The sequence below is a fragment of the Equus quagga genome, chromosome 22, assembly GCF_021613505.1.
Source record: "Equus quagga isolate Etosha38 chromosome 22, UCLA_HA_Equagga_1.0, whole genome shotgun sequence".
Taxonomy (NCBI): domain Eukaryota; kingdom Metazoa; phylum Chordata; class Mammalia; order Perissodactyla; family Equidae; genus Equus; species Equus quagga.
The window spans coordinates 35,316,410-35,338,484 of NC_060288.1; the positions used below are offsets into that span (position 1 = coordinate 35,316,410).

At 40.2% G+C, this 22,075-nt stretch overlaps 1 protein-coding gene across 1 annotated transcript in view; it reads left to right on the plus strand.

The window, feature by feature from the left end:
- CSMD1 (CUB and Sushi multiple domains 1) overlaps positions 1–22,075 on the plus strand; it is a 1,825,670-nt gene that overhangs the window by 1,271,899 nt on the left and 531,696 nt on the right. The window contains exons 9-10 of the mRNA XM_046648453.1: positions 419–421; positions 12,079–12,203. Of these exons, the coding sequence (XP_046504409.1) occupies positions 419–421; positions 12,079–12,203 (128 nt within the window). The remainder of the gene's footprint in view (positions 1–418; positions 422–12,078; positions 12,204–22,075) is intronic.

Here is a 22,075-nt window from a genome sequence, read left to right on the forward strand (position 1 = left end):
ACAATTGAAAGGGTTCCTCTCAATTCTGATACACTTGACCCTTGCTGAGAATTGCTCGTTTAAAGACCTTTTACGTTTCTGTGTTTATATTCTAGGGGTATTAAAGAGGGCAGCTTGTTAGGTAGATTTTAGATTTGATGAGGATCTATTTAAAATCAATCCGACCACTTTTCCCATCAACAGCATAAACATTCTTTTAGCCCTAAGTTTGGTCAGGAGTGCTCCCTAAGCTTCCTGTTTGTAAAAGTGGGAAGGAAGAGGAGGAAAGGAGAAAGACAGCTGGGCAGGACGTTGAAAGATCAGGAAACTGAGGATTTGTCAGTTGTGAGCTTACTGATGCCATCTACAGTTTTGATGTGTGTTTTTAAATTCATCCCTCAGCTGTCTTTATGGAGCTGGACTTTTGCTAGGTGTTCAGCAGGTACTCAGAACCAGCACTACTCTTGCAATAAGCAGACGGTGCCCCTTAAGGTGGTGAGCCCTGCCTGCTCTCCAAGTGAAGCTGCCACGGGCTTGCTGTTGCGGGGTTCTAGAGATCAGCACTTTTGCTTTCAGATTCCCTGCTCTGCTGAAACGGGGCTGCCTCTGGGAGGCACAGGGCAGCTAACCAGCTCGCCCCATTACATCTTCTGGTGTAGAGACCATTGCTCAGATCTTTTGCTCAGAGCAAATTTTGACAATAGACGAGAGGAAAGAAGCAGGAGAGCCTTGGGCTGGTGGGAGGGACCACCTCGCAGGATTGGAAGGCTGGTGCAGGTCAGGGGTCATTAATGAAAACACAGCTGTAAGCCATGGCAATCCCACATCTGTGTTTCTTTGCTTTGTAGAGTTTGTTCCCAAAGGAAGGAGGAAACGAAAACACAAATCGCCACCTGAGGCCACGTGTAGATGGGTTCAGGAACAGAGGCAACACATTCATCTTTCATCTACTTATCAATTCACTGGCTTCCTTAACCAAAAGGGGCCGAGCCCTCAGGAACTGGGCTGGGCTTTTGGGATATAATGACAAACAAAAGCACAAAACAACAGGGAGAGGATTCTCTATTGTAGACAGTGTCCAGAAAGGCTCTGGGGAGACGGCGTCACAGCTGAGATGTGACGGGTGACAAGGATCCAGCTACGTACAAGTGGGGCAGGGGCTGTCCTGGCAGAGGAAAGCGTGTGTGCAGACCCTGAGGTGGGAGCACCTTCCCCACCTCTCTTGCCTAGAGGTGAAAACAAACATCAAGGGCTGCATCTAAATGAAGTCATAGCAAGCACAGGGACCAGCAACTACGTAACCACACAGAGCGAGCTGTGAGATAAAGGCCCGTGTCCATCTGTCCTGGTGGGTCCACGGTTTGTCTCTCCATCCCCGGGGCGGTTTTAGCATCACTGCCTGAGTCACCTTCCTTTCTGCTACCCCAGGATCCCTGATTTGCTGCTTTTCTCTGATTGTTTTGGTCCTTCTGACATTGTTAAAGGTGTTATGTAATAGAAGACTATTTCTAGGAATGACCCAGGATTAATACAAGATAGCGAAGAAGGAACTGTAATAAGAAGATGTGGTCTTGTTGAGTTGAAGTAGGGCAGATGATAAAGAGAGGAGGTAAGCAGAGAAATAGAGAAAGCCTCTGTAGAGTGACAAGAAGCATGAATGGGGACCACCGTTCTTGGCCGCGGGACCTGACAATACAGGAAGAACATGGACTCGTCTTCTAGCTCAGCTGCATTTTATTGACAGCTATTTACACAGCCGGGGTACCTCGTGAGAATCACTTCTCTAGGTCTTGGGGCTTGCATTGGAAGTTGATCCTCTGATCAGAGTTCCCTGCTTTATTTGGGATTCCCTAGAAATCAGCTCAAGGAATGAAGTTTTAGGGGCAGTTCCAGGGAAGCAGGAATGAGGGAAGACGAGTAAGGCAGGGAGGCAGGGATGGCAAATAGGAGAAGCCACACCGGGCGTCATAACCAGCCCACTGGGTGGCCTAGTCTCTCAGGGCCTTTGGACAGCCTGGGTGCGGTGCTGGCACCTCCATGTTAATGATCACCCCTCTCAGCCCCAGCGTCCCACAGGTCAAGGTCTGCCCCCACAGTGCATCTACTTCCCCACAGTTTCAGGCAGCTGCTGCAGAACCCAGAGCCCCGGCAAGCTTGGTCCAGCCAGCATGCGGGTGAGGCGGCTCCATTCTGTCAGTCGATATCCTGTAGGGCTCCCAGACTCATGGCTGCAGTCGGCAGCAGCACCTGGGATGGGGCTTCATGACCACAGGAAGAGAGCAAGCTATTCGAGAAAACAAGGCAGGGGGACAGATGGGGCGATGGGGAGGGGAGACGTGCAAATGAATTCCAGAACATCCTTGTGTGCTGAGCACCTGCTGTCCTTCCGTCAGCTTCAATACAGGGGCGATTGGAGTCTTCATACCTTTACAATGACTCTAATCTTACTCCTGGATCTGATAGTTTATGACCACTGTGTGTATGTGTGTGTGTGTGTACACTCACCTGTGAGAGAAACGCTGTGATAATATGATCATCTCTGGACGACTTCTTTTTGATACTGACGGACAGGAGTGTTTTCCTCTCCCGCGCCCGCTCCTCTGTTGCCGTTATTATTCTATCAGGCTTGGATTACCCTTCTCAGGCCTGGATCTTGTGATTGTCGGTCAATCAGCTTGTTGTAACACCAGTGAAGGATGTCAGAACGTCGGAAGGTTTTGCACAGCGTAGATACAAGCCTGGAGGAAAATATTTGCTGTACGGCTTCTGCATATTTGCAGTTGCCCAGTGATCAATCACAGATGTACGTGATACGTTTCAGAGTAAAAAACGAAGACAGTTTGAATCCACGGATTGCAAGCTCTTGAGCACGGGACCCTCTGAATCTCCTTTTTCTCATCTCCAGAATGGAGAGAGGCACCTACTGTGTTGACTTACTGCCGGCACCTGGCTGAGCACTTCTCACTAAGACAGTGGTTAATGTTAATGATACTTGTCTCCTTGCCTCCTTTCTGAGCCTGGTTAGCTCCCTGCCCCTGGCTGGGCCTGTTCCTCAGATAAAACAGACTCATTTCTGCAGCTGGTTTCTCCCACTCTCCAGTCCTGCTCCCTCGCATGAGCAAGGTGTGGCTCCCACAGGTGGCTGGTTCTCTCTCCCCTTCCTCCCCTCCCCACCTCCGCCTCTGACTCTTCTCCCTGGTTTCTCACTCAAGCTGAGAGGTAAAAGAAGAGCCAATAAAACATGTCCTGGCCCAGAATCTTCAAGGTCTCCTTTGGCTTCTAATCTCAAGCAGAAACAAGGCCTAGAGGCCGAGATCCCCGGGCCCTGGGGACTGTCAGGAATGGGGAAACCAGCTTCTGCCTCTGGACTTATGAATAGATGCAGCTGAGGCGGGAAAGCTCTGCCGTGGGGATGACCAGCTCCTCCCAGAGCCCTCATCCCTGCCTCCTGTTCCTTCCCGAAATGTGTCATTCGTAATAGAAACGGATTCTGCCTCTGTATCAATAGGTGGGTGGTGGATGGGAGGATTTCATTTTTCTGCACTGTCAGACAAAGATGTCCTCCTGTTGGGTAAACAGCAGATTCCCGTGAACTTATATGCAGAAGATTTCAATTAAATTTCCTCACGGGAAAATTCACACATTTCTCTGGATACCCGGCTTGCGAGAGCTGGTCACAGCTTGAAGATCGCTGGTCATTTGAAGCCCCTTTCGTAGGCCTTATTGTTGCTTACGCCCTTGAAGTACCATCTCTCTTAGGGGTCTTTGTTGTACTATTGTTAACATACAGTATCTAAAAGTCATGTGAAATATTAGTTTCTTTTCTTTCCTTGGGCAAGAGAGATCCATCTACTCTTTAATGCATTTTTAGTGGTGCTAAATTGCCTTAAGGCTTGAGGAGATGAGTCTAAAATCTGTCGCTATAAAAAGAAAAAATGACCCAGAAATGACACACTAGGTGTGAAAATCAAAAGGGTAATAAAAGGCATTGCAATATTCACAGCAGCTGCACATTTATCTCTCTGATGATGGCATCGTCTGGAAGGCTGTGCAAACCATGCCATTTGACGACGTCCTGGGAGAGAGTGGCTGCTTGACCACCAATTGTCTTCGTAGCCTTTCCAGTCTCGTTTACTAGAACCGTGTCTTTCAGTTAATAGAGACCCTCTAGTTAGGTATCTAAGTTTCTTTCCAAGTGGAATAAGGACTCCTTTATTAGAGAATCAGTGATGTTGTCTAAAACAACTTACTCCCAGATATAGGCGGATGATCACAAAGATGCACTTGCAAGATGGATGTGGGGTGGGTTTCACCCTTATGCTGTTGGGTTTTGGCTCCCTACAGCCTTCCACTGCAGTGGCTTGTTGTCCATTTAGGAGATGATCTGAATTCATGCCTTTGTCTCCTGGTTTGTCCTGTCTATTCATTCCAGATACTTATTGCAGGGATATTAGGAGCTCAATAAACTGTGCTAGAAGCTGTGAGCGATTTCAAGTGAATAAAACACAATGCATGCCCTCAGAGAGTTTTGTTCCTGGTCCCTGCCTCTCTGTGTGGCTTCTTTTCCCAGCCTGGTGCTCTCTGTATTTCTGTGCTTTAGGTGAATATGTCTCAAAGGAAACATACAATGGAACAATAAAAGAACTAGTTTTGTACCTCAAAGAGGGAGAAAGGAGGAGGAGAGAAGGGGAGGAAATCAAAGTCATTGTGTCTAAGGGGGAAAAATCTGGAGCAAGAAGGAGCAGGGCACCTGCTGGGGTCTTTGGAATAGCAACTGGAAAATACTGTTCTGGATGAACCAGGCTATTTGCAATTCCCTGAACGAAACACCAACTTTGATACCAGCAGGGCTTTCTATGGTGGGTTTTCAGTCTAGAACACATAGATTCATTCTGAAAAAAGTAAATCAATTCTATGGATCTTTCAAGACCCAACCTGAATTTCAATTTCTGGCAGTAACTTTTTCTCATCTTTTCACAAAGGAAAAATCAGTTGTTTTCCCCATAGCAATTTATATTTGTTTGACTCATTGTCCAAAAACTGGTGAGATATCTCTTGCCCCCAGTAGCTCATCAATACATCCTTAGGACTTGCATGGTGCCGACTGCATAAAAGGCTGACCATAAACAGTTGTTGAACCAACATAGGTGAGGTATAATCAGGCCAACAGCAGAAGGTGAAGAGTATTTGGGTTTCTTTGCTATCATTATTTCTCAGTCCATCTTATGGACAGATTGACATAGATAGAGTCAGGAAAGTGACTTTTCTTTATTCATTCATTCAACATTTATTTATTGAGTGCCTATGACATGCCAGGCACCGTTTAAGGCACTGGGGATGTTTTATGTGTAGGATTAACACTTCAGTCTAGAAGTTCGAAAGATGTTGAAGAATCCTAGAAGTGTTCCTGACAGGTTTTCCTCTCATTTCTTTTCTTGGATCCAATGTCACTTTTTTCTTCTGAAGTTAGAAAAATACCTTTAAATTCTTCCTAATACAGTTTTCAGGAAATTTTTTAGCACCTTCCTCCGGAAACTACCTGTATAACTAATTCTATTTATGAGAGGTAAACAATTTTTTTTAATGATAAAAAAAAAAGTGGGGGGGGCCGGCCTGGTGGCCAAATGGTTAAGTTGGCGCCCTCCGCTGCGGTGGACCAGTGTTTCACCAGTTCGAATCCTGGGCCAGGACATGGCACCGCTCATCAGGCCATGCTGAGGTGGCGTTCCACATGCCACAACTAGAAGGACCCACAACCAAGAATATACAACTATGTACTGGGAGGCTTTGGGGAGAAAAAAGAAAAAATAAAATCTTTATAAAAAAAAAAAGAAGTTGGGGGCAGGTCCCATGACAGAGCAGTTAAGTTCCTGTGCTCCACTTTGGTGGCCCAGCGTTCGCTGGTTTGGATCCTGGGCAGGGACCTACACACTGCTTGTCAGGCCATGCTGTGGTGGCATCCCACAGGGAACAACTAGAAGTACTTACAAGGAGGATATGCAACTATACCCGGGCTTCGGGGAGAAAAAAGAAAAGAGGAAGACTGACAACAGATGTTAGTTCAGGGCCAATCTTCCTCACACACACAAAAAATAAATAAAAGCAGGAAGAGGAAGAGGAGGAGAGAGAAAAATGAAAGAGAGAGAGAGAGGAGGAGAGGGAGACAGGGAGAAGCTGAGATGGCAAAGATAAGAGGAGACCTGTATAGGCTGAGAAGAGTAATATTATTTGCAAAGTAAGCTAAAATGGGTATAAGAGGTTGAACTACAGACCCATGAATTCCGATGTGCAAAATGTCATCTTGTTTGTACTGGGACAGTAATTAATTTTTTTTTCAAGATCTCCATTTTGTCTGAGTCCGAATATTTTATTTATTCACTCTACGTTGTTAAAATCAGTGATTTCTCTCGCCGTTAGGCTTAAGGTCAGTTATTTCCTTCCCTTCCCCCTTTCTTTACCCTTTTCAATGCCGGAGCCTAAGGCAAGGCTGTCCCAGCCACGGTGGGAGCAGGAGCGACTTCTCCTTGTGTCCATGCCCCCAGGCCGGCTGTCTTGACCTTCCCTGCGCCTCTGGCGGGCGCACATCCTCGTCCTGCTGCGAGGCGGACCCAGGTCTGTGGCTGCCTTTCTGTCAACCACAGGCAGCCTTCAAGGGGAACGAGCACTTGAGGATGACCCTCTGTGCCCCTTCAAGGCTGCAGGGGCTGGACCTTAGCCTCCGGCTCGCCCCGCTGGCATTTCTTCTTTACAGCGCCGGCGCCGTAAGACAGGGAGGCATCTCCAGACGTCACAGCCGGGAAATAAGGACGAATCCTGTATTCCCCCTGGTTGCCGGCACACAGCCCTGGGGAGAGGCCTAGCTGGGTTTAGCTCCTCACCTCAAGTTGTTTCTTGGTCCAAGGTGTGGCAGGGAAGACAGGGCCTGCGTTTCCGCAGCCCTCACCCCAGCTTGTTCGCGTCTCTGCCAGATCTCTACCTTCACCCCCGCGCCAGCTTGCAGTTTTGTTTTGTTTTGTTTTGTGTTTACTTGTTACAGTGAGGAGTGAGGAATGGGGAGAAGTGCTCTGTCACATCTCCTTTAAATGTATTTCATGACTAACACCTGGACCACACTTTTGAATTTAGAAGCCTGTGATTTTAACCTGTGCTCTGCCAGAACCAAGGTCCTGAGTGTGAGTAAAATATGGGAGAACAAGTACAGGTGTGCATAGTCATGCCTGCACACACACACACACACACACACACACAAGCACACATGCACAGTACAGACGCCCACAGGCACACACACGGGCACATCATTTAACCCTTCACATACCATCATGCCACGTGGCCCTTGTTCTTCTCAAGAAAGTAGTTCATTTAAGCAAATATTCTAGAGCTTTGGTAAAGTGTGGTTCCAGATATTCTTTCCCCATGTCATCTATGTTAATTTTATAGGACAAATATGGCAAATCCTGACCTTAGTTCTAAAAAACTGGTTTTTGCTCTTAATTTTTGTTTTCTCTTGCTTAAGAGTGAAACAGTATAATATAACGTATTTCTCTTATTTGCTGCAGATGAAAAATGTTTAAATGTCCACCTGTGGGGTCTAAAAATGATATTTATTCCTTTATATTTTTGGTTCTTTAAGTGTGCTGTTTGACTTGGGTTTTTTTAAAAATCAAAGATGCAGACATCTATCTATCTGTCTATTTGTCTATTTATCTATCTGTCTGTCTCTATCAATCCATCAATCTATCTATCCATATAGAAAACACTCCGTTGGGCATTGGTTGCTTCAATGGATTCAAGAGCTGCGGACCAGTGTGGGTTGAGGACAGAGGGGGGATGTTTCTATGCAGCAGCCAGGTTGGTTGGTGTAATCTCTGTTGATTAATGGAGAGTTAGGTGTCACAGCTAAATCAACCCACATCCTACTTTCGATCCTAGCTTCAACTTTAAGTCACTTCAGGTTTCTTTTTTTCCCCAGAAATAGTCATAGTACCAATCTTAAGTAAGTGCACAAATAGCCGTTTTCGGGGAAAACCGTATTTAGAAACAGCTCATTTTGCAACTAAACCGTATTTAGAAATAGTTCATTCACCTAGAAAGGCTCTTCAGACTGTAGTGGAAAGTCAAGTAGATGGTGACAAATGAAAGGTCATTAGAATTTGAAAGTTGAGTGATGAGCTTTTCAGAATCACTGAGCACAAAAGAAGCAAAGAATGTGGTTTTCTCTCTTCATTTTAAAACACAAAATCATGCTTCTTTAACTGTTTAACTTAAATTTTGCCATTTGGATATTTATTGTCTATATATAGTATATCTTGATCTCACACAAAATAAGATTTCTTACAGTTTCCAACTAGTAAAAATTGTTGAAATTGTACAACATAGTTAATCTAAAGTCTTCTAAATGCACTTATAGATGGGAAGGTACTTGGGCTGGCCTGGTGGTGCAGCAGTTAAGTTGGCACGTTCTACTTTGGCAGCCTGGGGTTCACTGGTTCAGATCCCAGGTGTGGACATGGCACCACTTGGCACGCTATGCTGTGGCAGGTGTCCCACATATGAAGTAGAGGAAGATGGGCATGGATGTTAGCTCAGGGCCAGTCTTCCTCAGCAAAAAGAGGAGGATTGGCAGCAGTTAGCTCAGGGCTAATCTTCCTCAAATAAATAAATGAGAAGGTACTAAAAAACTGTTGTTTTTTTTTTTTCTGGAATTTTGTTCTAAGAGTATTTTCCAGAAAACCAGAATAGATTTCCTAATGTTATACGTGTAACTGCAAACACAGTCATCATAAAATCAAATCCTAAATCATAAATGAAAACGTAGTTTATTACACATTTGAAGTTGAAAGTGTGCATGAATTTTAATGAACTGATTCGTGTGATAGATAAAACCAAAGCAAAAGCTTGAAATAACAAGGGAGAAATGGGGTCATCGACCTGATCCGTCAGATCACAGAGACGACTCCTCGTCTCAGCTGTTGGGAGTGAGTTTACCCATCCGTGGCTCTGTTTTCCAACCTGCAAACTAAGATATTTATACCAGTAGGATTTTAAAAGATTGTTTTAAATTTAAATTATAAAATAATAAAACCAGAAGTAATACAGTTATTGGAATAGAGAAGCAAAGTGTGTGTATCAGGATATTCCCACTCTAAGTATAATTTTGTGCCTATTCTTCCTGAGATGATAGATATAGATATACAGATCATTGTGATCTGGGGTGCATACAATTTTGTTTCAAGCTTTATTCTTTCTTATATTACTCCATATTTTTTATGCTGGCCTTTTATGTAGTAACATTGTCTTCTTTCAGATATATCTGAAACAATTTTGTCAACCATGGTTCTATTATTGGAGACTTTCATGGCTTCCAAAAAACAACTCTGGCCATATTTTTTGTATTTTGAATGACAAATATGTATTATATTCCCAGAAATGAGATCCAGTAGTCAAAGAGTGTCTGATATTAAGTGGTGATTTTTTCTTTTTTTTAAGGATTGGACCTGAGCTAACATCTGTTGCCAAGCTTTTTTTTCTTCTTCTTCTCCCCAGAGCCCCTCAGTGCATACTTGTAATCCTAGTTGTAAATCCTTCTAGTTCTGCCATTCAGGACACTGCCTCAGCATGGCTTGATGAGCGGTGCTAGGTCCACACTGAGGATCTGAACCGGTGAAACCCTGGGCCGCTGAAGCAGAGCACTTGAACTTAACCACTTGGTCATGGGGCCGGCCCGAGTGGTAATATTCTTGACCTCAAAACAGAATACAATTCACTAAGAATACCTACAGGAACTTGATTGGATGTGTGGGAAAGCGTGTATGAAGAAGCTTGGGGTTTTGTTGGAGTGCAGTGCACCCCATCATAGCTAATGAATGATAGGATGCTGTCATGAAGGAGAGTGGTTGTGAAATGGAAGCAGTAATCCACTTTTCCTCCTTTATATTTGACCATAACTGGAATATTATATAAAATATTAGCATCTCGGCTTGTTGACATACTCTCAAACTACCAGTCTCCTTAACCTTTTATTTATCATATTATTTGGCTTATTTTCTTCAGAGTTCTTAGGATACTTTCATTTTTCTTCTTGTTGGATTTATTTATTTTTTCCCTCCCTGAGCTAGACTGTTATCTCCACGAGACTGAGACTTCGTCCGTCTCATTAGCCTCTGCATCTTTGGTACCTAGAATAGAGTCTGGCACATAGTAGATGTTCAATAAAAATGTTTTGAAAGAATGATGAAAAATAAGAAAACTGAAATTTAGGTAAATAGAAAAGAACTGAAGATAGAGACCTGGAATAGAGACCACAGAGATAGTGCAATAGTTGTTTTTAAAACAAAATTCTTAAATGTAGTTCATTTATTCTGTGTGGCTCCAGAGGGTTAAACAAGGGCTGGTGAACAGAAATCATGGAAGGGTGTATCTAGAAAGTATGGCTGTCATAAATGACTGTTAGAACAGTGAAAATTAGAATTATGTCTATGTTTTGCTTTTTACATTTTTCTCTTTCAAAAATAATGTGTATTATGTGCCCATAATGAAGTGTTGCTCAAAATTAGTTCCGTAGAATTCTAGTTGCCCTGGACACTTGGTGAAACAGGGCTTCCTGGATAGATAAATTTTTACATATAAAATTTTAAAAGCTGAGAGGCCTTTTAGAAAAGAAAAGTATTTAATTTTGTTTAATCTAGAATTTTTCAAATTGGCTTGACCCTGATTTGATGATTTTCACAGCCATCTACAACCAGCCCCAGAGAGTGTTATATAGAAGTGTGGGAGTTGCTGGTGTCATGATACTTCAGTAATATTCACTCTGACATTGCAGATGAGAATTTTTTAATAAGCAGGAAAAGAAACATTTGGTTTTTTCCCCATATCTTTTATCTATTACTAACCTTATCCATACACATGGGCAACTGTGAATCTTTTCTCCCGAAGACTCTCTTTCACTCCTATATTCTTCAGTATCAACCTCAGGGCTTGCCAAATGGAAAACACAAGTAGAATTTCCTCTTGTAACAATGGGCTTGTCAGATAGTGAAATAATACTACGCTCAACTCAGTGCCAGACGTCAGGCTAGAAGAAGTAATTGAGTGTCTTCAAACCTGATGTATGCCTCTCGCATTTTCTTATGCACTTGTTAAATTGTTATTCTGCAACAATGTTCTCTTACTTCCTACCACCTTAGAGCTTCATGTTTTCAGAGGATGCTCTGAAGCCAAAGCCATTTTTCATCTAACTCTAGGCTGGATGGATTGCTGTTTTCTAAAGCAAATGATTCTTTTCTTGTAGGCTGTGTTTCTGAAATATAATATCACTGACCTTCTTCTGAATAGAATTAATGTTTGTGAGAGTAGTATAGATTCTTGACTGAGATATTCTTTTCCTCTTCATTGGGAGCAATTTTTTAAAATTTTGTTGTGATAAGAATACTTACATGAGAACTATCTTCTTAACACATTTTAAGTGGACTACATTGTTGACTACAGGTTACAATGTTGTACATCAGATCCTTAAAGCTGATTCATCTTATTACTGAAACTTTATGCCTGTTGATTAATAATGCTCCTTTTCCCCTCCCCCCAGCCCCTGATACCACCGTTCCAGTCCTTGACGTTACGAATTTGACTCTTTCAGATTCCACGTGTCCGTGGAATCACACAGCACTTGCCTTCCTTGCACTGAGACACTGTCTTAACCTGGGTTTTTCAGTCCTTGTTTTTATGCAGTATTTACTCACACAGAATGACATCCAACTTGGTCTTGTTTTCAGGGTACATAGTTCTTCTGCGTAAGTGTGCTCACTTAAGCCACAACACACGGTCAGGTCACCATTGTTGTTACCTCTGCTTTAAAGAGGATAAGTGAAGGTTCATGTATTTATTTAGCTATGAAGTAGGCAGAAATGGAATTTGAGCCTGGGTCTTGTGACTCTATAACCTGCGCTACACTGCAGGGTTGTAGCTATGAATTGTCGCTAATGAATTGCTTAATGTTTGACGTTGTTTTGACAGCTCAACACAGTAGCAGCACTGTGATGATTTGTTTTTTTAAGAAGTCTTCCATGAATAATTCGGGTTGTTTTCTGTTTTGTAATTGCTTAGGGTTGGTGCAAATGTACAGTTCTCCTGTGAGGACAATTACGTGCTCCAGGGATCCAAGAGCATCACCTGTCAGAGAGTCACGGAGACCCTGGCCGCGTGGAGCGACCATCGGCCCATTTGCAGAGGTAAGGTGGGCACAATGGAGTCATCGCCCGGTTTCTCTCCTTCATCAGAGTTGGCATCTTTTTATGAATACACAGTGAGATTTAAGTGCAAACCATTGTGCAGAGACAGGACAGAACTCAGTAATGTATGTTTTCATAGTGATATGGGTAAAAAGAAATATTTCCTTGAAATTTGTTGGGAGGCAAACATTTACAAGGATATTTGTGGTTTTTAAATTTCAAGAAACGTATGACTGCATCTAATCATTCAAACTCACACACACATACTCAGTATAACTTGGTGTCCATCTCCCCCTCTCTATATACATATGCACACAGAATTGCATATGTTTGAAAATATGTTACATAACCAGACCCTTTGGAAAACTTTGTGCACACCCCTACAAATCTAAAAATCCTCACCTTTCAATGCTTATGAGGTTGAATTCTTGAGTTTTGATGGTTTCAGTGTGAAAAGGAGTTTGTTAACATGATTCCACGTCATTATCAACAAATTATTTTAAACTAATCTCTTACATCGTTAGCAGAACAAAATATTGCATTATCATCATCTTCTTCAAAGAGGTCAAAGCATTGATTTGTCACTTCTATAAAGTATGTGAACCATCCTACCAGAACTGTGGAAACCATAGCAAGCCCAGCAGAAAATTGTTATGGCTGTATTAGTATGGAAAAATTAATAAAATTAAAAGAAACTAGATTTTTCTCTCCCTTTTTTTTTCTTTGCATTTTGGCCATAAAATCATTTATGCAAATTGCTACTTTTGAAGAAAGGGAAAAAAAGCACTAAGTTGACCAAGGAATAAAAAGGAAAGTTTCATATATAAAAATATCTTATCCCTCCTTATAGTCTTTTTAAGGTGAATGAACTCATAAAATTTTATTTTAAACAGAGTTAGTTAGATCCTGAGAAATGAAGTAGTTACCAGATGTGTTGCTCGCTTTGTCTAAGATAAAAACACTATATTGCAGGATTTACTATATTGTACCCCTTAACTATAACCACTCGTACATTTCACATGTAGGAAACAGTGTTGTAAAGTCTGTCTGCATCCTGAGGGCAGAGCGGGTGTGTGATCTTGCTGCAGGGGCTGTTTCCTGTGAACCCAAAACCCTTTGCAGAGAAGCCCAATATCTGATCAAGGAAACGAGAATGAATGTGTCCGTCTGCTTTTTATCACTAGTCTGCTTTGTACATCATCTAAAACTAAAAAGTGACATTATTAGGATTTCAAAGGAACCCTAGAAAAGTTGATTTTCCTGCCAAGCGGTGGTGATGTATAATGGCCCCAGTCATAGTCATAGATGGGGACTAAGACACAAGTATTATTTTCCCCTAAGCAAAAAAAAAAAATATATGCTTTTATTCTTTAATGTTTTTCTTGTTCTTCTATATCAGAAATATATGTCATTATTTTCATAGTCCAAACTAGACAAAACTAGTAAATATGCATCCATTTTAAATTGATATTTTAGAGTAACATAAAGGAAAAACGTGTGTAGGATATTATTTCATCCTTATTTATCAATCTGTAACTTTTCCTTTTTTGCCTTGGATCCCATTTTACACTCAAAACTCGTGCTAAGTATCCAGGCTCCAATTTATAACCCGAATTGGTATCACACACTCAGAGGTGTTTGTCTCCTCACCATTCAGGTAAAGGTGGAGCAGTGTCCTCCGTCCCCCTTGCCACCAACCACTCGCCCTCAGAGATATTTAGGAGTGTTCCAACTTCCTGTCCTCACAGATTCCCACGTCCTACTTGGTCTCATTTTAGAAGGGAAAGGCTCTCCCACAGGACCTTTGTTTGTTGTTTGGTTTGCTTGGTTTGGTTTTCCGTGAAAGTCTCACCACCACGGTCCCACGTGCACCTCTCTCTCTCACATCCAAGCGAAGAGCGCTCAACTTTATTCAGCTCCTCTTTTCTCCTCTCGGCTGATGATCCAGATGTTCTGCTTAAATTAGATATACCTTCATTTCCATAGAGGAATCCTTTAGTTCTTGTTCAACTTATTACTTTCAACTTTCTGAAATAATGACATATAGTAGATGGAAATAATTCTAAAGAAAGCATTTTCATAGAAGATGTATGTATCAAATCTACACCCTTAACTAGAACAGACTGTGTCTGGGGAACTATAACAGACAATATTTTTTAAAACTTAAAGTTTAAAGAAATATATATTTTCATATATTTGGAGTAGTGAAGCATTAAACAAAAGACAAATTTAAATAGAAAGTCCTGAAATTTCCTGAATAGGAGGATTTGAGATATACTGTTTAGAATTAGATGATAAAAATTAGATGACAGAAATCCAAACCCAAAAGAAGCTTATACCAAATGGAAGTGGATTTCTCTCTCATGAAAATGTTCAGAATTAGGTAGCACAGGATGAGGATGGCAGCTCTGTTTCAGGGATGAAAATTTTCTCAAAACTCACCCTGTCCTACCTGTGGTCAGACCCCCACCCTCATGGTCCAATTTGGGTATACAAATCTCAAGCGATAGGATGGAGGAAGGCTAGAAGAAACAGGGAGAGGTGTTGCACCTGTATCCTAAGGAGCGTTCCCAGAAACCATCACATGCATTTCTGCTCAATCCCATTGGCCCAAATCCAGTCAAATGTTCTAACCTTGCTGTGAGACTTAGAAATCAGTTTTTAGTCTGGGTGGTCAAATATACAGCAAATAATTATATTTCTGTGGAAGAAAAGGAGAATAGATATTAAGGGAAAATGGCAGTCTCTGTCAAGGGGTGTACTATGTAAGAAAGAGAGATGGAATAAATGTCACAATTTTTTTGCTTCCCTATGTCATCTGCAGCTTTCTATGAGTGAGGAGGGCAAATGAGTTAGGAAATCACTCAGCCCTCTCTTACGTCCTTGGCATTTGTGTATCAGTGTAGGACTTTAGTTGTAAGCAATATGGACGAATAAAATGGTGGAAGTGTGTGTACATGAATACTCCAATTTCTGGGCTGGAAAAGATTCATCTGTAATTATCATGGTTAAGTAAGAAACCTGTCCTCCACTTCCACAGTCAACTCCCTTTTCCTATCCTGTGCTGTCCCTCTAGGCACATGGCCCTCTTACCAGGAGGCATCTTCCTTCTTCAAAGCCAGCAGGAACATCCCTCCCTCTAGTCTGGAAGACAGAGTCTTACAGACCATCAAGAAATCACCATGTAACATGACCGAACCAATTGCTTGTAGAGATGAATGGCCAAATGCATTAACTCATCTGTAGGCTGATCCAGCATATTTAATTTTATAGTATCTGGTAGTTAGATTTAAAAAGTAGAAGAAACTGGTGAAATTAATTTTAATAACATTTTATTTAACCCAATATATTGAAAATATTACATTTTAACATAGAGCCAATATGAAGATGTTAAGAAGATGTTTTACATTCTTTCTCTCTCTCTCTCCTGTGTCTTGGAAACCCAGTGTGCATTGTATACTTATAGCGTATCTCAGCTCAGAGAAGCCACATTTCAAGTGCTCAGGAGGTATGTGTGGCCAGTGCCTACCACAGTGGACAGCACAGCTCTAGATGTTTAGCTCAGCCCGCAGTCCTAGTTTTCTTCCCATCTGTGGAAAGCAATCAACACCCTTGTAGGTGTGAAGGGAAGAAAGGAAATCAGTGAGTCATAACCTGTCTCCTGGCTGGTGTCCCTCACTGTAGAACATACTTTGTTCAGTTAAAATCTGAAAGTTTCTCAGTTTGGCAACATTTAGAAACCCTGAAGCTGTCATCATTCTTTCTTTAAATAGTGTTTCCATTTGCTTTTAATGATTGATTCATCAATTAGAGAAGAGCTGGAAAAAAACATTTTTTAAAAGTGGAGCTTTTATAACTATTTCTATAAAAAGATAGCTTTAGATATCTAAAATGTAAGGGAAATGGATAACATGAAACTTCGCAGTATTTCAATGCTACCCAAAACAGAGTATGGGAATATTTAGTTAGCTGTCAATAACTAGGAATGCTTACTAAGTTACCAAGAGGTTCTATACACCAAGTGCAATTTTCTGAGTTCATTTTCCACTTCATGCTATCACCATAATAAATTGCACGTAAAAAGAGAATGTCATGGCTTGAGTTTTTCCTGATTCACTCTGAGCCTTTAAAGGAGCCCTTATATTGATCATCTCAGCTGAATTCTTAATTCCATCATTTATCAAATACAAAATATGCCTTTGGTGTGAGCATTGCACACATTATGAGATGTCGGATCAGTAAATTAAGAAAGGACTGGTCTTCAAGGCTCCATCCTCATGAAGTGGTCTCTAACTCTTGCATAATTATCGTGCCTTCTCTACAGAGGGCATATCCGATGGGAGCGTTTGATTGCAGAAAGTCAGTAGTGATCTTTCACATCTGGACACTGGTGTCATTAGCCAATACTTTCACTAGCTAGTTAGCTGTGAGGACGAGGGAACATTACCTTTTTCTTCCTGTTACCAAACAGCTGAATGGTTGTCATAGCTCAGTAATTATACAAGTGATTTTGTTTGAAATTATGCTTACTTCATTTAGGGATATGAAAACAACTATTATGATTTTTTACAGGGTAAAATATTATGAGCTGTTTAAAACTGTGTAAGCATCTTTAACTGGCAGGGGATTTTTAAAATAAGCCAACAAAAAAGAAAAGAAGAAGATACAGTTTTGTATTTTTAAGTCAAATATACCAGCTGGCATTTCATTCCATCAGTCTTTAGGGGGGATTTATATAGAGAATTCCTTTAATGCTGGTGCTCTTTGATCTGTGGAATTAATATTTTCAGTTCCTCTCTGAGTTGAAAGGGCGCCTAAGAAAAGTGAAGACTTAGTTGCAATAGTAACTGTGGTTACGCGGAAACCAGTTAGAGGCAGCAAGGGTCACAGAATAAAGTTATTACTACATTGGGATTCCAGGTTAGGTCAGCCAAGAATTACCCTTAACTTATTAACTTGTCATTTACCAAAAACTTTTACTGCTTAATTTTTTTATATCCATGTTGTCTGTCCATGCAGAAATGATCTTTCAAATAGTAATGAAAAGACCATTTATACCTAAAAGATGATTCTTCAGTCTTCCAGATTAAAGGTCCAGAGTCAATTTTAAGATGATATTTTATATATTGCTTATTTTCTCAGGAAGCCGTTATCTCAGATATTTAAAGAAACATACACACTCTTAACTTTTATTTTAATTCTAGTGAATTTGGAAAAATTTCTGTTGTTGCTTCTAGACTTATACAGTTTGATACTTTTTACTTGAAGTTCACTTGGGAGAAAAATGGGTTTTTCTCTTTATCTTTTATTAAGTTATTGGAAATAATAAAGCTTTGCATTTTTACAGTACTCTCAAATTCCATTGACATAGAATGACCTGGAAGCTCATGTGAATTCGGTGCTAATTATCCTCCTAGAATACACCAAAGATGTTTCTGACTTAGCTTCCGTGCATTTGTTTTCCTTCCACTAGAACCCTTCTCTCCCAGATGTTTACGCAGCTCTCCATCCAACACTGTCCATCAGTTGTTATCTCAGCCAAAGTCCTTCCATGACCGCCTGTCTTCCATAGCAAATCCCTTCTGGATATTCTCCAAACTCTCCCTTTGCCTTTCTGTAAAGCTCATGTCCTCCTGACATTAGGTGTCCTCATGTTTATTTGTTAATTGCTTGATGAAGGCAAACAACTTAATTTTGTTCTCTCTGATGGATCTTCAATGCCTAAATCAGGTCCCAACTTGTAAAAGCATTTAGTGTATATTTTTTAATACATAGGCTATGACCTATTGGGCAGTGTGCTGAATGCTTACACTCTTTCCTTCAACCCTTACAGCAATCATAGATGAAGCTATGATGATTATACTGATTGAATAAACTGAGAAGCTTAAATTGAGGTAATTTGAGATTAGACATCTAGTAACTGCATAAACGAGGCCTGGAACCCAAGCGTGATTAATAGAAGGAAGCTGTTAGCCTCTGTGACATACCTTGTCCATTTTGGTTGACAATCTGGATATAGACATAAAATCTGCAGTGGATAAAAATGCTTTCTCCTAAAAACATACAAGAAATAGACTGTCCAACATAATTACTAATTTGCTTGAACAAAGCTTGAGATGTGAGTCCAGATACCTTATTAATTTAAATTTAGTCAATTAGAATATTCTTCTCTTCAATTAATTTGATTAATTAATAGTTACTATCGAATGCTATAGATTCCTGGAACTGAATTTACATAAACAGATACATTATTATAATATTACATAAGATAAATTATGTGAAAGAAATATGTTTTATACTTAACAAATATTCATTGATTAAATAATCAATGGTATATATTGGCGTTCAAAATTAGTTGTTTTCTCCCTTCCCACTTTCCCTCTTGGTACATTATATTTCAATTATCACTTAGTGAATTATCATTTTATTTTAAAAACATAGGCTATAAATAAAATTTGAGCTTACAAATTTGAATCACCGTCACATGAGTAATATTAGCTGTATATTAGGTCACAGTTATTATGAAAGACCATTTATTCAACATAATTAAGCATTTAAGTGTATCTTAATTTATATTAGGTGTTATATTTCCAGGAAGATTTTGACAAAGCAAAAGACCTTAGCGGACTAGAAAGTGGTGTTCGATTATAATATATAAACATGCACATATACATTTCAATTAGGGATATATATTCATATTTTGCTCTAGAAACTTGCTTGACACTAGTATATTTTAATTCATTATGTTGGTCAATTAAATACTTTGTAGGCTAGTTGAATACATGTTTAGTATTCAACTGTTGGAGAAGAAGCTCCCTCATCTCCAAGGATGCTGTGAAATTGCTCAGTTGTAATCAGAACGGGTTTGCGAAGGTTTCTACTTGTCTAAGAAGCTACACAATCCACAGCTAGTGTGGAGTGAGGAGCCATCAAAAAGTCCATGAGAGGAAGGAGACAGGCAAGCTGATAGAGCTGCAGGTTTCTAACCTTCTGAGTCAGATCGTAGCATTACTTTATGAATCCCCAGAACATCAGTCAAGTTTGTATTTAACTATAGCACAAAAACAGCTGGCAAAGCAACATAGATGTGGTCTGTAGATAAACGGATACCAAACATTCTTTAGAAGGTTCTGCATGCATTGCCCCATTCTCTCACCACCCATTGTTTTCTCCTTTCTTAAAGGCTGACTCCTCCTCCCCATTCTAACTGAACATGAGCTCAGGGCAAATGGCAGAAACACCCTAAGTGATCGTTTCCATGGCTCCTGGGTCTATTCCCACTCATGCATTTGGTGCATTTCAATGGAGTTCTTAGTCTTGGTTCATCTCTAGTCTCTCAGGCTATTCTGTGTTCTTCTTTAGCTCTTTTCATTCTTCCAAAAGATTGGATTTTTAAGAAATTTAGCAAATAGTGGACAAGACAGAAATTACCCTTCTGATGCTTGAAGCTGATGAAGGAGAAAGATATGGGTGTGACAGAGGAAGTGATGTGGTTTACTCTACTCTCTCTGCTCTAAAATTCAGAGAAATTGCAGTTTAATATAACACTTTCAGCACAGAATGACAGAATAGAAAAAAATCCCGGGTAATAGATTGTCTGCAGGAGATCTAGAAAACAATGTTCAGTCTGTGCTTCAGCCACCATGCGGAGCTGGATAATAGGGCATAGAAATTGTACTAACTCAAGATACATTATTATTATTTGATGAAGACTATACATAAATGATTGAACTTTGAGTAGTTGCCAGTGGAAAATCTGAGAATTATCTGTGACTAGCAGGAAAGCCTTGATAACAGGAAAGCACTTCCCAATGAATCATAATTGGTGTGTTGGTGGTAGGATCATCAGATGATGAAGAAGCAGATGATTAGGATGGGGATGATTTAGGAGGGCAAAGATTGAGGTACTAGCTAACGTTTTTGACAATTTCCTAAGAAGGAGGATTAGGATTAAATAATTATAGTTAGATCATATTATTTAAGGTTGTTGTACCTACTCAAAAACTATAGTCAGCGGAACATAGGGACACATTCTGAGAAAGGCACCATTAGGCAATTTCGTCGTTGTGCAAACATCATAGAGCGTACCTACACAAGCGTAGGTAGTACAGCCTACTACACTCCTAGGCTATATTAACTCATCTTACGGGACCACCATCATATATGCAGTCCATTGTTGACCAAAACATTGTTATGTGGCACGTGACTGTACAACAAGTATTTATGGGGGAAACTATCAAATGTCAGGAATTATTCTAATTGTTGAGGCTTTACAGTAAGCAAAACAGAAAATAATCTCTGCCCTGAATTTTCCCACATATTTTATTTCAGCTGATTATTTTCATGGTTTGATTAAAAGTGTGGGTGGGGGCTGGCCCTATGGCTGAATCATTAAGTTCATGCACTCCACTTCAGCAGCCACCAGATAGTATCCCAAGCAAGGACCTAGCATCACTCGTCAAGCCATGCTGAAGCGGCATCCCATATAGCACAACCAGAAGGCCCTACAACTAGAATATACAACTATGTACTGGGGGGCTTTGGGGAGAAGGAAAAAAAATCAGAGGAAGATTGTCAACAGATCTTAGCTCAGGGCCCATCTTTAAAAAAAAATAAAAGTGTGGGTAAAAACAAGTTAAAAAATTAATTTATTAGAAAAGTGCATTGCAAAGATAGAAATATATTTCTAAGAAAAAAGAAAAAAATTATTTTATGAATTAATTTGACAACTTTAGCTGAGAAATATCTAAGTTAGGACTAGATTCATAACTTGATCTGTGAAACACAGTACTATGTATGCATGAAAATGTGGAAAATATGCTAGTCTCCTATAAATATTTTACTAAAAGTTATCTCACTGAAAAAAAAATAACTGAAAATTTCCCCAAGCAATGTGTAAGATGAATTTCGTGGAGAGCGAGTAACTGATTTTAATAAGTTGTGTTAGGGGTCGAGCTTCAAAGCAGACCACAGGACACAAGGCCATTGACAGAGGGTCAGACTTGGTGAACTCTTCAGCAGAGTGATGGCTGGGGCTAATGGTTGGATGAGGACAAATTGTCAGTGGGAACGTGACAGTTTAGTTCCCAACTGCACAAATTCTTCCGATGTATGTTTTTCAAACTTTGAAATACTTAGACTGGCACTTTGATACTATTAATTCAAAATTAACTCAACAAATATTTATTGAGGAAAACTACATTATGTTTGTATCAGCTACTCAGTATTAAATTTAACAAAGGATGAACATGTAACTTAAAGACATTATAACTCAGATTTTATTGATGATAACTTTCCTTCTAAGATTTCCTAATTAAGGCTGTTAATGTTAGAGTGCTTCAAGAATATTTCAGATGCAAAGTTCCTGATCCTCTGGGAGAACACGTTCCTAAAAATAGACTCATCAGAGAGTGAAGTATCTGAGTATAGAGGGTAGGTGTTTGCGTGCAGTTCTCCATCTGATGACCTTGTGAGCCATGGCACACTACTGAGTTTTGAAAACCAGATCATCTTTTATCCATCTTCATTTAAGAAATGTTCATTTGAAAAGTAAATGCCAATATTTTAAAAGTTGATTTTTCATATTTTTTGTTAATCAGTGTGGAGTAGATTAATTTTTAGTTGATTATTTTCATAGTAAGTTAGTATCAAACAACAGAAAGTTGTCCAAAGTCATTTGTCACATTTTCATACATCCACGATAGACATCGGATGTGATGCTGAAGATACTCAGATCGGTAAGAGGAGGATGCTGCTCCCAAGGTCAAGGAGTTGGCAAGCTCGTAGGAAAGAGAGATCTATAAATTAATAGTTACATAGATTAGAGAAGTATTGTTAGGGATAAGCCTACTTTATATTATTGCTATGTCAGT